The following is a 15,184-nucleotide window of genomic DNA, read 5'->3' as shown; positions in this document are numbered from 1 at the left end:
TGCATTAAGGAGAATTATATCTAATTCCATGTATAACACTTGTATTTTCATCAACATTTATGAGTATTTCTGTAAATAGATGTGGCTCTCTGCACAATCACCGCATGTTTTAGAACTACTGAACGTAACGCACCAATATAAAATGAGATGTTTTGATATAAATATGCACTTTATCAAACAAAACATACATGTATTGTGTATTGTATTGTGTAACATGAGTCTTCTGATGAAGATCATAATTTTATCTCTATTTGTGCTTTTTGTGACTCCTCTCTTTGGCTGGAAAAATGGCTGTGTTTTTCTGTGAGTTGGTGGTGACCGAACATAATAGTGGTGCTTTCGCTGTAAAGCATTTTTTAAATCAGACACTGTGGCTGGATTAACGAGAATTTTATCTCTAAAATGGTGTAAAAATACTTGTATGCTTGAGGAATTTTAATGAGATTTTTGTTGTTTTGAATTTGGCGCCCTGTTTTTCAATTTAAATTCAGGTTGTAACAACAAAATGTGGAAAAAGTCAAGTGGTGCGAGTACATTCTGAAGACACTGTATACAGTTACACGTCATAGTAATAACCTGTAGAAACAGACAGCGGCAAGCTCATATTTTCACATTCAAAGGAGTCGTGGCAAACTTGCAGCGACTTGTGAACATCTGGCAAACAATCCTTGTGCAAATTTTCTGTAAACTCCTTATGAATATGCTAATGTTACTTTTTTTTGTGTTACTTTGCGTTTTAACATTGAAATGCCATATCTACACGAACCAATTAATATATAACTTGGAATTATCTTGCTTCTCACCGAACTAAACATACAAAATGTACTCAACAACATTCAATGTCTTAACAGAACAAAATAAATCCAACACAACTTCAAATCATCAGCATGCTAATGAAGAAAAAAGCAAAGATTGAATATTTCCGAAATAAATTGTTTATTTAATATTTTTATGTAGCAACAACATTTACATGAGAAACATGTGAACACTATGAGGATGTTGAACTTAGGATGTTTAGAGGGGAAACTACAGAATTTACATGAGCCAAGTGATAACTGAGCAATTAGCCATTAACCAATTGAAGCTTAAAAGAGATGAGAATGTGAATTAAAACGAAAAATCTAACGTGGTTCAGAACTATAGCCTTTTTGAGTGAACTTTGTAGATGGCAGCCCTGTGGAAGTACGTCGTCCAAAGATTTTTGAATACATGCACTGAAACGATCAGAAAACAAAAACAACATTATGGTTACTGAAAGCATTTTCTATTTTGGCATCTTAAAAAAGGTACTCTGTGGCTAATGGTCGGGTTTGGCTTTGGAAAAAGGGGGTCAGCTGTTACAAAGTTACCTTGATGTTGCTATGCTTCTCAATGAAACTGGCATTATACAGATGAAGAAGTTTACATACACCTTAGCCAAATACATTTAAACTCAGTTTTTCACAAATCCTGACATTTAATCCTAGTAAAGATTCGCCGTCTTAGGTCAGTTAGGATCACCACTTAATTTTAAGAATATGAAATGTCAGGAAAATAGTAGAGAGTGTGATTTATTTCAGCTTTAATTTCTTTCATCACATTCCCAGTGGGTCAGAAGTTTACATACACTCAATTAGTATTTGGTAGCAATGCCTTTAAATTGTTTCACTTGGGTCAAACGTTTTAGGTAAGCCTCCCCCTTTTCCTTCAAACACAACATGGTCATTATGGCCAAACAGTTCTATTTTGTTTCATCAGACCAGAGGACATTTCTCTAAAAAGTACGATCTTTGTCCCCATGGGCAGTTGCAAACCGTAGTCTGGCGTTTTTAATGGCAGTTTTGGAGCAGTGGCTTCTTCCTTGCTCAGAGGCCTTTCAGGTTATGTCGATATAGGACTCGTTTGACTGTGTATATAGATACTTTTGTACCCGTTTCCTCCAGCATCTTCACAAGGTCCTTTGCTGTTGTTCTGGGATTGATTTGCACTTTTTGCAACAATGTACGTTCATCTCTAGGAGACAGATAGCATCTCCTCCCGGAGCGGTATGACGGCTGCGTGGTCCCATGGTGTTTATACTTGAGTACTATTGTTTGTACAGATGAACGTGGTACCTTCAGGCGTTTGGAAATTTCTCCCAAGGATGAACCAGACTTGTGGAGGTCTACAATCTTTTTCTGAGGTCTTGGCTGATTTCTTTTGATTTTCCCATGATGTCAAGCAAAGGAGGCACGGAGTCTGAAAGGTAGGTCTTGAAATTCATCCACAGGTACACCTCCAATTGGCTCAAATTATGTCAATTAGCCTATCAGAAGCTTCTAGAGCCATGACATTATAAGTGAAATAATCGGTCTGTAAACAATTGTTGGAAAAATGACTTGTGTCATGCACAAAGTAGAACCAACTTGCCAAAACTATAGTTTGTTAACAAGAAATGTATGGAGTGGTTGAAAAACGAGTTAATGACTCCAACCTAAGTGTATGTAAACCTCTGACTTCAACTGTATATACAGTATTTTTCAGCAAGGAAACAACGTTTCTGTTAGTTATAAATATATAGAAACAAATGATGTAGCTAGCATAAACTGGGACATAGATTTAGCAGGCCTAACTTCAAGTGAATGTATAGCGAACTATTCTGAGAGCAGGGATTCCCCAACCCCCCACTCCCCCTTTAATAACATTTGAAATGTCATGTTTTGGCCCATTTCCTGCAATTCCATTTAATAAGAAAGAAAGAAAATCTCCACAATCTCCCCAAATGAAATGTTATTCCACTACCAATTTTTTTTATTATGATAATTTATATGAAATCTCAATTTAATTATACATATTTTCTAACATAGTGAATAAAATGTACATTTTATTAGTCACATGCGCCAAATACAACAGGTGTGAAACTCTTACTTACAAGCCCCTAACCAACAATGCAGTACAAAACATACGGATAAGAATAAGAAATAAAAGTAACAAGTAATTAAAGAGCAGCAGTAAAATAACAATAGCGAGACTATATACAGGGTGGTACCAGTACAGAGTCAATGTGCGGCACCAGTTAGTTGAGATAATATGTACATGTAGGTAAAGTTATTAAAGCGACTAAGCATAGATAACAACAGAGTAGCAGCGGTGTAAAAGAGGAGAGGCGGGGCAATGCAAATGGTCTGTGTAGCCATTTGATTAGATGTTCAGGAGTCTTATGGCTTGGGGGTAGAAGCTGTTGAGAAGCCTCTTGGACCTAGACTTGGCGCTCCGGTAGTGCTTGCCGTGCAGTAGCAGAGAGAACAGTCTATGACTAGGGTGGCTGGAGTCTGACAATTTTTAGGGCCTTCCTCTTGACACCGCCTGGTATAGAGGTCCTGGGTGGCAGGAAGCTTGGCCCCAGTGATGTACTGGGTCGTTCGCACTACCCTCAGTAGTACCTTGCGGTCGAAGGCTGAGCAGTTGCCATACCAGGCAGTGATGCAACCTGTCAGGATGCTCTCGATGTTGCAGCTGTAGAACCTTTTGAGGATCTGAGGACCCATGCCAAATCTTTTCAGTCTACTAAGAGGGAATAGGTGGTCGTGCCCTCTACATTACTGTCTTGGTGTGCCTGGACCATGATAGCTTGTTGGTGATGTGGACACCAAGGAACTTGAAGATCTCAACCTGCTCCACTGCAGCCCCGTCAATGAGAATGGGGGCGTGCGCTCGGTCTTCTTTTTCCTGTAGTCCACAATCATCTCCTTTGTCTTGATCATGTTGAGGGAGAGGTTGTTGTCCTGGCTCCACACGGCCAGGTCTCTGACCTCCCTACAGGCTGTCTCATCATTGTTGGTGATAAGGCCTACCACTGTTGTGTCATAGGCAAATTTAATAGTGTTGGAGTCGTGCCTGGCCGTGCAGTCATGAGTGAAGAGGGCGTACAGAAGGGGACTGAGCACGCACCCTTTAGGGGACCCTGTGTTGAGAAGCAGTGTGGCAGATGTGTTGTTGCCTACCCTTACCACCTGGGGGCAGCCCGTCAGGAAGTCCAGGATCCAGTTGCAAAGGGAGGTGTTTAGTCCCAGGGTCCTTAGATTATTGATGAGCTTTGAGGGCACTATGGTGTTGAACACCGAGCTCTAGTCAATGAATAGAATTCTCACATTGGTGTTCCTTTTGTCCAGGTGGAGAAGGGCAGTGTGGAGTGCAATAGAGATCACTTCATCTGTGGATCTGTTGGTACAGTATGCAAATTGGAGAGGGTCTAAGATTTCTGGGATAATGGTGTTGCTGTGAGCCATGATCAGCCTTTCAAAGCACTTCATGGCTACAGACGTGAATGCTACGGGTCGGTAGTCATTTAGGCTGGTTACCTTAGTAACTTTGGGCACAGGCATTATGGTGGTCTGCTTAAAACATGTTGATATTACAGACTTGGACATGGAGAGGCTGAAAATGTCAGTTGGTCAGCACAGGCTCACAGTACACGTCCCTGGTAATCCGTCTGGCCCTGCGGCCTTGTGAATGTTGACCTGTTTAAAAGGTCTCACATCGGTTGTGAAGAGTGTCATCACACAGTCTTCCGGAACAGCTGGTGCTCTCATGCATGTTTCAGTGTTATTTGACTTGAAGCGAGCATAGAAGTAGTTTAGCTCATCTGGTAGGCTTGTGTCACTGGACAGCTCTTGGCTGTGCTTCCCTTTGTAGTTTCATGGTTTGCAAGCCCTGCCACATCCAATGAGCGTCACAGCCGGTGTAGTACAATTCAATCTTAGTCCTGTATTGACGCCTTGCCTGATGGTTCGTCAGAGGGCATAGCAGGATTTCTTATAAGCTTCTGGGTTAGAGTCCCACTCCTTCAAAGCGGCAGCTCTAGCCTTTAGATCAGTGTGGATGTTGCCTGTAATCCATGTCTTCTGGTTGGGGTATGTACGGTCACTGTGGGGATGACGTCATTGGCTTCTACAGCCAATGACTGATGTGGTGTACTCCTCAATCCCATCAGAAGAATCCCGGAAATATTCCAGTCTGTGCTAGCAAAACATTTCTGTAGCTTAGCATGTGCTTCCTCTGACCACTTTTTTATTGATCTTGTCACTGGTGCTTCCTGCTTTAATTTTTGCTTGTAAGCAGAAATCAGGAGGATATAATTATGGTCAGATTTGCCAAATGGAGGGCAAGGGAGAGCTTTGTACACATCTCTGTCTGTGGAGTAAAGGTGGCCCAGAGGTCCCCCCCCTCTGGTTGCACATTTAACATGCCGATAGAAATTTGGTAAAACGGATTTAAGTTTCCCTGCATTAAAGTCCCCAGCTACTAGGAGGGCCTTGTTCTTGTTTGCTTATGGCAGAACACAGCTCATGCAACACTGTCTTAGTGGTATGTAAAAAGCTACGAAAAATATATATTGTAACTCTCTAGGTAGATAGAGTATCTCATAAGCTATAGACCGCACTACCTAAGGCGAGCAATAGCTCGAGACTTACTTAGATATTGTGCACCAGTTGTTATTTACAAAAATACATTGTCCGCCGCCTCTTGGCTTACCAGATAATGCTGTTCTATCTAGTGTTTAACCAGCCAGCTGTATGTTGATAGTGTCGTCGTTCAGCCACAACTCTGTGAAGCATAAGATATGTCCCCGTTGGTAGTTTAATCTTCCCGCGTAGGTCATCGATTTTATTCTTCAAAGATTGCATGTTTGCTATAGAATGGAAGGAAGTGGGGGTTTATTCGATCACCTATGAATTCTCAGAAGGCCGCCTGCCCTCTGGCCCCTTTCTCTTTCTCCTCTTCACGCAAATCACCGGGATCTGGGCCTGTTCCCGAGAAAGCAGTATATCATTTGAGTCGGCCTCATCAGACTCGTTAAAGGAAAAAAAGGATTCTGCCAGTCAGTGGTGAGTAATCGCAGTCCTGATGTCCAGAAGTTATTTTCGGTCATAAGAGATGGTAGCGGTAATATTACATACAAAATAAGTTTAAAAAGTAAGTTACAAACAATGCAAATAAACAAACAAAAAAACTAAATCTGTTGGGGACACGTAAAACGTCTGCCTTCTTCTCCGGCACCATTTTTAATACAGATCAATCGAACAATTGATAGTGACAGTCACACATTGTATAAGTATAATTTCTTTGACTCCTCGACTTCAGAAGGTCTTACCTCAGCTTCTGAATGTCAGAGACATACCAAAGATATTCCAATGTGCAGAGTCACATCTTCCTCAGGCATTTAACCACCTGTTTTTAGCCTAAAGCATAGCGCATTTATGCATTGTTTTAAAAATCGGTATAACCAAAACGTAAATTATTCGTAAAAAAATATATTGTTCCCTCAAATCAGGGAAGGTCCCGCACCCTCCCACAAAACATTGGTGCCCCCTGTCTTAGAGAGCCACATACAATATTTTTCTACAGCCAAGCCTCAACACAATTGATTCAAACTAATCAACTAATTATGATCTTCAATCTAGACTTAATCATTAAGAGCCAGTCGTCTACTAGTATTCACTTCTTCCTGACTAAGGTGTATGAGGCTTGGGCAGAAGAAATATGGCAATTCATATTATTTTTCCAAAATAAATTAAAGAACTTACATCTAAAAGTTATGCATGCAAGAAGCCTTGACCCAGTGCACACATATTTCTCTGTCCTCAGTTCGATTGAAAGCCTCAATCTGTCTTTTTGACTTGTTCCTTTCTTTCTAGAAGCAATCAGTTACAACACATGATCAGAATGAGCTAGTTACTAGTTTAAAGCAATGAAAGATCCAATTATTACAAATTCATATATAGACTACATTTACGAGAATAATACTTGCATTTGCTTACCTTATCAACCTTGAAGATGATACTCATTAATCACTCAAAAACATGTTATGAGTGCACCAAACATCTCTTCAGGGTGTTGATGTATCCTTTTCCCACACCACAGGTAGTGAAAGGGTATCCATCTGTAAAAGTGAAGTTTTGCTTTGATGTCAAGTCAGCTCATATTGTTGTGCTAACTAACATGCTTCTGAATAGTTACACTAGGATATTGACAGCATGTTATTGGTACAGCAACTTATTCACCCCAAATATATAGCTAAGTGTTTAGGCAAATCATTAGTTAGCTAGCTAGTTAAAGTTCTCACTTTTCAACTTAAGTTATTAGCTACATCAAACCAATGAGAATGCCGAAGTCATGTCAGAAAATGTTTTGCCTGGGTGTAATGTAATATGGAGGACCCGGTAAGCCAGACAATTCCCTAGAATGTAAACAGAAATAACTTCAAAATGTATAACTTCAAATTAAACCAAATTGTCTGCACTCATGACTACTGGTTTCAATTACATTTTCTGCCAACTAACAAGCAAAGACTTTATGAATTTATTTACAAATCAAATTGCAAGGTTGCTAGCAACTAGCCTGCTAACATTAGTCCTACTGACCTGCTAACGTTAGCCCTACCAGCCTGCTAATGTTAAGTTACCACTGCATAAGTCAGCCAGTTAATATCAACAGCTAGCTTAAAGCTACCTTAAAGTAAACCAAAGTTTTGGAAATACATAATGCCATTAACCAGTTATCAAAGAATGATCGCTATATGAAGTTATCCAGCCAGCTACCGTTAGCCATTTAGACAACTAGCTATTAGCCTAGCCAACCACCACGGTTTTGGTCGGCAAGCCAGAGCCCAACAACTGGAAACCAGCTAGAACACAACTAAAACATGACCGCAGATCAAAAGCAAAGAGAGAGCAGAGACTTACAGATTAATTGCTGGGGCCCATCCGATGGAAAAACGTATTTTTAATAGAGTGCAGGCTGAGTTAGCTACCAAAGCAAGGGGGAGGCATGCAATTCACCAGGCTGAGGGAGAATGAGGAAAACCTAATAGCTATAGCGAGAAAAATCTAAAATAGATAGACATCCGATATCTCGCGTGCTAATACTAAGCCAAGGTGGAAAAAGAAACAAAAGTCCAGTAGCCCACTTCACAGAGAAAATGCAGAAAAGTTGACAAAACAAAAAGGAGAACAGACGAAGTACTACACAATTACTGCAGGTATGATTTTCTCCTTTTGTGCCCATGGCAAGAAGGCCCCAGAGCCTGCTGTGCTAACACAGCCACAAAGTTTGATAAGCATGAGGATGCTGCATGTCTCCCCGACATAGCCATTAATCTCCATAGACAAACATTGGCAGCAGGATGGCCTCACTGAAGAGCTCAGTGACCTTCAACGTGTGTCCGTCATGAAATGACACCTTTTCAACAAGTCAGTTAGTCAAATTTTCTCCCTGCTAGAGCCGTCCCGGTCAACTGTAAGTGCTGTTATTGTGAAGTGGAAACCTCTAGGCGCAACAACAGCTCAGCCGCGAAGTGGTAGGCCACACAACCTCACAGAATGGGACCGCAGAGTGCTGAATAGTCTATCCTCGGTCATAACACTCAATACCAAGTGGCCGAGCAGCCGCACACAAGCGCGATGCCAAGTGTCGGCTGGAGTGTTGTGCTTGCCACCATGACGAATCAAGCTTCACCATCTGGCAGTAGGACGGACGCCAGGAGAACGCTGCCTGCCCCCAATGCATAGTGTCAACTGTAAATTTTGGTGGAGGAGGAATAAATGGTCTTGGGCTGTTTATGGCTCGGGCTAGGCCCCTTAGTTGGTAGTAGAGCCGAGTGGAGGCTCCTCATAGGAGGAAGGGGAGGACCATACTACTCAGTGAATTTCAGAAGAATAAAAATTGTGAAACATAAAAAGTTATCATTTTAAGATAAAAACTTTGGTAAGTATATTCAAATGTATTTTAAATTGATAAAACATTGTTTTGCGATGAAGGTCTACATTAGTCTCAACAGCACTCTGGTGTAGCATCATGGTAAGCTACAGCTAGATAGCACTGTAGTGCATAAAACGTGGTGAGTAGTTGACTAAACTGCTTGCTGTACACTGTATTGCATGATTGTAGAGGGTTGACTAGCGCGTTAGTTATAGTAGCTATGTTGACTATGACGTGAGGTAATATGGTGACAATGATTTTTTTTTTGGCCTGGTCACAGACAACTGTTGTATTGTGCACTGAACTCCACAAGCATAGGGGAAAAAAAGTGAGCGAGCGTGTAGATGCGAAAAGGAATTTTTTATTTTTATATATATATATAAAAATACCGAATACTTTCGCAAGGCACTGTGTGTGTGCATATATATATATATATATATATATATATATATATATATATGCAAAATTATTCAGCCCCTTTACTTTCAGTGCAGCAAACTCTCCAGAAGTTCAGTGAGGATCTCTGAATGATCCAATGTTGACCTAAATGACTAATGATGATAAATACAATCCACCTGTGTGTAATCAAGTCTCCGTATAAATGCACCTGCACTGTGATAGTCTCAGAGGTCCGTTAAAAGCGCAGAGAGCATCATGAAGAACAAGGAACACACCAGGCAGGTCCGAGATACTGTTGTGAAGAAGTTTAAATCCGGATTTGGATACAAAAAGATTTCCCAAGCTTTAAACATCCCAAGGAGCACTGTGCAAGCGATAATATTGAAATGGAAGGAGTATCAGACCACTGCAAATCTACAAAGACCTGGCCGTCCCTCTAAACTTTCAGCTCATACAAGGAGAAGACTGATCAGAGATGCAGCCAAGAGGCCCATGATCACTCTGGATGAACTGCAGAGATCTACAGCTGAGGTGGGAGACTCTGTCCATAGGACAACAATCAGTCGTATATTGCACAAATCTGGCCTTTATGGAAGAGTGGCAAGAAGAAAGCCATTTCTTAAAGATATCCATAAAAAGTGTTGTTTAAAGTTTGCCACAAGCCACCTGGGAGACACACCAAACATGTGGAAGAAGGTGCTCTGGTCAGATGAGACCAAAATTGAACTTTTTGGCAACAATGCAAAACGTTATGTTTGGCGTAAAAGCAACACAGCTCATCACCCTGAACACACCATCCCCACTGTCAAACATGGTGGTGGCAGCATCATGGTTTGGGCCTGCTTTTCTTCAGCAGGGACAGGGAAGATGGTTAAAATTGATGGGAAGATGGATGGAGCCAAATACAGGAACATTCTGGAAAATCTGATGGAGTCTGCAAAAGACCTGAGACTGGGACGGAGATTTGTCTTCCAACAAGACAATGATCCAAAACATAAAGCAAAATCTACAATGGAATGGTTCAAAAATAAACATATCCAGGTGTTAGAATGGCCAAGTCAAAGTCCAGACCTGAATCCAATCGAGAATCTGTGGAAAGAACTGAAAACTGCTGTTCACAAATGCTCTCCATCCAACCTCACTGAGCTCGAGCTGTTTTGCAAGGAGGAATGGGAAAACATTTCAGTCTCTCGATGTGCAAAACTGAGAGACATACCCCAAGCGACTTACAGCTGTAATCGCAGCAAAAGGTGGCGCTACAAAGTATTAACTTAAGGGGGCTGTTTTTGATTTGTTAAAAAAGTTAGAAATATCCAATAAATGTCATTCCACTTCATGATTGTGTCCCACTTGTTGTTGATTCTTCACAGAAAATACAGTTTTATATCTTTATTTATTTCACAGCAGAGGCCTTGCAAGAAATCCTGTTGCTGAATGTTCCACCCTCACAGACCCCTTAGCCTGTGTAGGGATGTATTTTGGAATGGACTGATTGAATAAGTGTGATGGATTGTGTTTGCTAACATGTCTTTTGTTGTTTTCCCTCTCTCCCACAATGTATTTTTATTTTCTCGTTCAATACCCCGTCCAGCTGGTGGCGGTAATGCACCATTAATATGATGCCAACTGCCATTAAACCCCATCAAAGACGGCGACGCGTGCCGAGACTGGCATCAAAATACTAGAGAAAATACAATTGAACTAATTCAAGTACCCACATTTTTGTTAGAGGTTTTAGCTTCTCATTTGGCTTATTATTGTTTGGAAATGTACAAACATAATGTGTGGTAATGTTTATGACTGGCTTGAAAAACAGAGTGTGTTACATAGAGCCATCATCGTGCACAAATGAGTGCCATGCACAATCATAATTCATTTCTAAAGGCTTTCCCCCAAAACTTCCAATTAAATGTTGACTGCAAAGAAAGCATACCTAGCAGATTGATATGATGGTTTATATCAATCAGTGGGCATTCTTTTGTTTTGCAAACTCTCCCATCACATGTCTAGTAGCCTACAGAAACAACCTAGCCAAACACAATGGTTAATTGAGAGGTGGGAAGTTGAATTAAAAGGGGAACTGAGGTGCACAGTTGAATAAAAAGAGAACTACACCAATTTTTATAAATGTTTTACTGATGTGGTTTAAGAATTGTTGTGGATATAGAACAACCAATGTTCTAGTTTAGAGAAAAAAAAAAATACTGTGAGAAAAAAGAAATTGCAGATTTGAGAAAATGTTCAGTTTTCCCTATAGGTCTACTCATTGTCCTTTATGATGAATCAATGACATTATTTTAAATAGCCTGACAGAAGTTAGTTAGACAGCTCTAAAATACACTTTTTATTGCATTTGATGTAATTGTGTGTGGTATTTACAATCAAATTTTATTTAGATTTTTACAGGTTCAAAGCTCAAAAAATGTGCAGAATGGCTCCTTAAAAAGTGCTGTACATGCTACACATAAGATGCAATAAGGTAGAAGAACGAGTCCCATCCTCTCCGAAAATAAATAGTGGAACTAGAAAGCCAAGTTGGAGAACCAGCATGAAGATTAAAGACCCTAAAAAAATGTGGAATATTTAACAAAGGACAAAACAGACATGATGCCTCTTGCTGATAGTATCCTAAAAAAAGAGGAACATTCATGCAAAGAAAGGGAGAAGGCAGAAAAGCCTTTCCCAGAGAATGCGGAAGATGAGAAAAGCGAGGAGAGGAAGAGAAACCAGAAATGTGTTAGGAAAACACTTCACAGAATAGCAGAAAAAGAATGCAAAGACAGCTTGAAAAAAAATGTGAACAGAGAGCAGCTAGGTCAAAAGAGCATGAAAGAGAAATCAAAAAGACAGGGAAAATATGGTCAGAAGAAAGAACAGGCAAAGCAGGTGAAACAAGAGAAATTGGAGGCAGAGAGGATTCGTCTCAAGGAACTAGAGAATAAATTAGAGGAACAGAGAAAGCAACTTGAACATTCTGAAAGAGCCTTGCAGACAGCAGAGCAAGATGTACGGGGTCCATCTGCCAGAAGGATGACCCTTCAAAAGGGCTAAAGCCTGTATTCCAAAACATGGACCCTTATTGACAAAGCAGCTATTTTCTGTCAGAAAAACATCAGAACCACAGAGGGGAAGTTGGAAGTGGCAGTTGTTGAAGCAGTAGCCAATGGCCTGTCAGAGTTCAGACAATCTCCAACTAGAAAGGCTTTGGCTTGTTCACTGAATATGATCTTGAAATACAAACTACAGAGACAGTTTGCAAAATGATTTGGGGTCAGTAGAAAACTTTTAAAGGTAAGCTTAAAAAAAACAAAGAGATTGACAGTCTCAGCAGTGGAAAAATGATATGAAGCAGTTTCAAAATGCCAGGTGAGCAAGAAGACTGGGAAGGCAACCAGCGTTCTTGACCCCTCCACTGCACTAACAATGTCTCAAAGCCAACCATGGTATCTCAATAGGAGCTGCTATATTTCACAGATTTGGACCAAGAACCATTAAGCCACAGAGAAGTGCAACACTTGTGGGTTGCCTCTACGAATACTGTGAAAATATCAAAACTGAAATTACAGACAGCGAATGGCCACCTGGTGAGCAGACATTCACCAACCATAAAAGGGGTGTAAGCATTCAGCAGTGTCATTATGTGTGAGAACTACAGGGAATGATTCCCACCATCCTAAGTGTATCAGTGCAAGGCTTGTGGTGTCCATACAGCAGAGCCATGTATTGTCCCCCTCCTGAAAAAGGACACCGATGTAGAGTGGAAAAGATAACAAAAAGTAACAAATGGAACAAGAGTACACCTTAAAAAAGTGATATTTAGTATGAAAGTGTGGATCTATGAAGATGCTTATTGATTAACTGAAACAAGAGGCTCAAGCTTTTTCAGAACACTTGTTTATCAAGGACTGGCAGAACAACCAATTAGCAAAAGTGAAAGCCAACCTCCCAGAGCACACAGTATTGGGTATCCTGAACTTTGCCAAGAACTACACTTGCAGGTACCAGCAAGAGGCCCAGGGGGCTTACTGGACCCACGAGAGTGCTACACAACACCCAGTGAGGTCATTGAAAGAAACCAAAGTCACTGTAGTCTGAAGCAAGTACCTGGCACCTTGAATTTGCTTTGCATCAAAACAGTCAAGGGCGGGGTAGTGGCAACCAGAAACCTCAGCTGCTTCTGGGATTCTTGTATCCATGGGATTGGAGTCAGTGAGAATGGATTATGTGTTGAGTAATGGAGAGGTAAAACGTCATAGTCTGCATGGTAAGTAACAAAATGCTTACATAACGTAAATCAAGTTTGATATTAAATGACATCTCAATAACCTCATGTGATTCTTTGTTTCCTTACCAGAACTTAGAAAAAGAGATGCCAGAGACAAGATGGATGACATCACACACACAGTGCTGGAGGAGTATTGATGATGGTGGTGTCAGAGATCTAATGATGTTATAAAGCCAGAGAACGGACTGTAAGTGAAAATAGGGTATACAGTGTAACACACAATACTTGAAGCGTTTACTGATTATATTAATTTCACTATTGTCAATGATTTGACAGAACCCATTGTATTATTATAACTATTAAAAATATTGAAATGCTGTTGTTTATCTTCTCTTCAGGAAGGTTCAACATTACTATAAATGATAGGGAAATTGAGAAAAGTCTAAATAGATTTGGTTTCTATGCATGACAATTAAACATTGGATGACATGTAGATGTTTTGTTGATGCTAGGTGGTTATGGTCTCATTGTGCCTAACTACACATATGAAACTGCAAGAAAAATCATATTTAAAATGTATATCAAACCATTTTGACCCTGATGTCACACATCGGCCCCCTTATTTATAGAAAGACCCAATTAGGGTTAAGTGCCTTGCGGCACAGACAGATCTCACTTTGTCAACTCTAGGATTAAAACTAGAAACTTTGGTTACTGGCCCAACGCTCTAACCACTAGGCCACCTTCCGCCTCCTAACATGACAAATGTAACTGTAATATTATGTAGAAAGGTTGACCAAACGTTTAGCTGTGTGTGATCAAACCTACCACAATGTTTTAGAGGTAGGAGTATAGAGAGCACCTGAGTCCACAATTAGAGAGACTGGTTTCAGACTAAGGCACAATCCCAAATGGACCCCCAGACCATATAAACTTGACAGGTGCAATCAATATGATAATATTTCCACCTTGTTGTCCTCTGATAGGCAAAGTTGAAGCTTCACCATATTGCTTATACCAATCAAATCTTCACAGATCTCCACAAGTGCACAGGGTCTAGGTGTTCTTTGAGATTGGGCCTAGCTAGTCATGGGTGCACCTCAGCCACGCTCAAGGTCCTAAACTGCAATCGATAAAAGACAGTACTGTGCAGCCATCTTCATCGACCTAGCCAAATCTTTCAACTCTGTCAATCATCGCATTCTTATCGGCAGACTCAACAGCCTTGGTTTCTCAAATGACCGCCTCGCCTGGTTCACAAACTACTTCTCAGACAGAGTTCAGTGTGTCAAATCAGCAGGCCTGTTGTCCGGACCTCTGGTAGTCTATGGGGGTGCCACAGGGTTCAAATCTCAGGCTGACTCTTTTCTCTGTATATATCAATGATGTCGCTCTTGCTGCTGGTGATTCTCTGATCCACCTCTACACAGACGACACCATTCTGTATAATACATCAATACAATCTTTGGACACTGTGTAAACAAACCTCTAGCTTCAATGCCATACAACTCTCCTTCCGTGGCCTCCAACTGCTAGTAAAGCATGCTCTTCTTTTGTTGAATTTTACCCCTTTTTCTCCCCAATTTCATGGTATCCAATTGTTTTAGTAGCTACTATCTTGTCTCATCGCTACAACTCCCGTACGGGCTCGGGAGAGACGAAGGTCCAATACACAACCCAACCAAGCCCATCCAACCCGGAAGCCAGCCGCACCAATGTGTCGGAGGAAACAGTGCACCTGGCAACCGCACTGCGCCCGGCCCGCTACAGGAGTCACTGGTGCGCGATGAGACAAGGATATCCCTACCGGCCAAACCCTCCCTAACCCGGATGACGCTAGGC

At 40.9% G+C, this 15,184-nt stretch overlaps 1 protein-coding gene and 1 long non-coding RNA gene across 5 annotated transcripts in view; both read right to left on the bottom strand.

The window, feature by feature from the left end:
• Positions 1-15,184, bottom strand: part of mat2al (methionine adenosyltransferase II, alpha-like) — a 43,751-nt gene that overhangs the window by 13,840 nt on the left and 14,727 nt on the right. For 2 of the 4 annotated variants that reach the window (XM_031826310.1, XM_031826309.1), the window contains 2 exons: positions 6,780-6,901; positions 6,546-6,648 (listed from right to left, as the gene is read on the bottom strand). The exons of 1 other annotated variant lie outside the window; for it this stretch is intronic. In XM_031826310.1, coding sequence (XP_031682170.1) covers positions 6,546-6,648; positions 6,780-6,806 — 130 coding nt within the window. In that variant the 5' untranslated portion in view covers positions 6,807-6,901. Of the gene's footprint in view, positions 1-6,545; positions 6,649-6,779; positions 6,902-13,468; positions 13,559-15,184 lie in introns of all 4 variants that reach the window. One more of the 4 variants, XM_031826308.1, reaches the window with a different exon arrangement.
• Positions 913-5,620, bottom strand: LOC116374353 (uncharacterized). Its single transcript, XR_004210205.1, has 2 exons — positions 5,494-5,620; positions 913-1,214 (listed from the first exon to the last, which is right to left on the bottom strand). It is a non-coding gene; the product is annotated as an uncharacterized LOC116374353 (long non-coding RNA).

The sequence above is a fragment of the Oncorhynchus kisutch genome, linkage group LG6, assembly GCF_002021735.2.
Source record: "Oncorhynchus kisutch isolate 150728-3 linkage group LG6, Okis_V2, whole genome shotgun sequence".
Lineage (NCBI taxonomy): Eukaryota > Metazoa > Chordata > Actinopteri > Salmoniformes > Salmonidae > Oncorhynchus > Oncorhynchus kisutch.
Note: the sequence above shows the minus strand (reverse complement) of the source record. Positions and strands in the feature narration are given on the sequence as shown.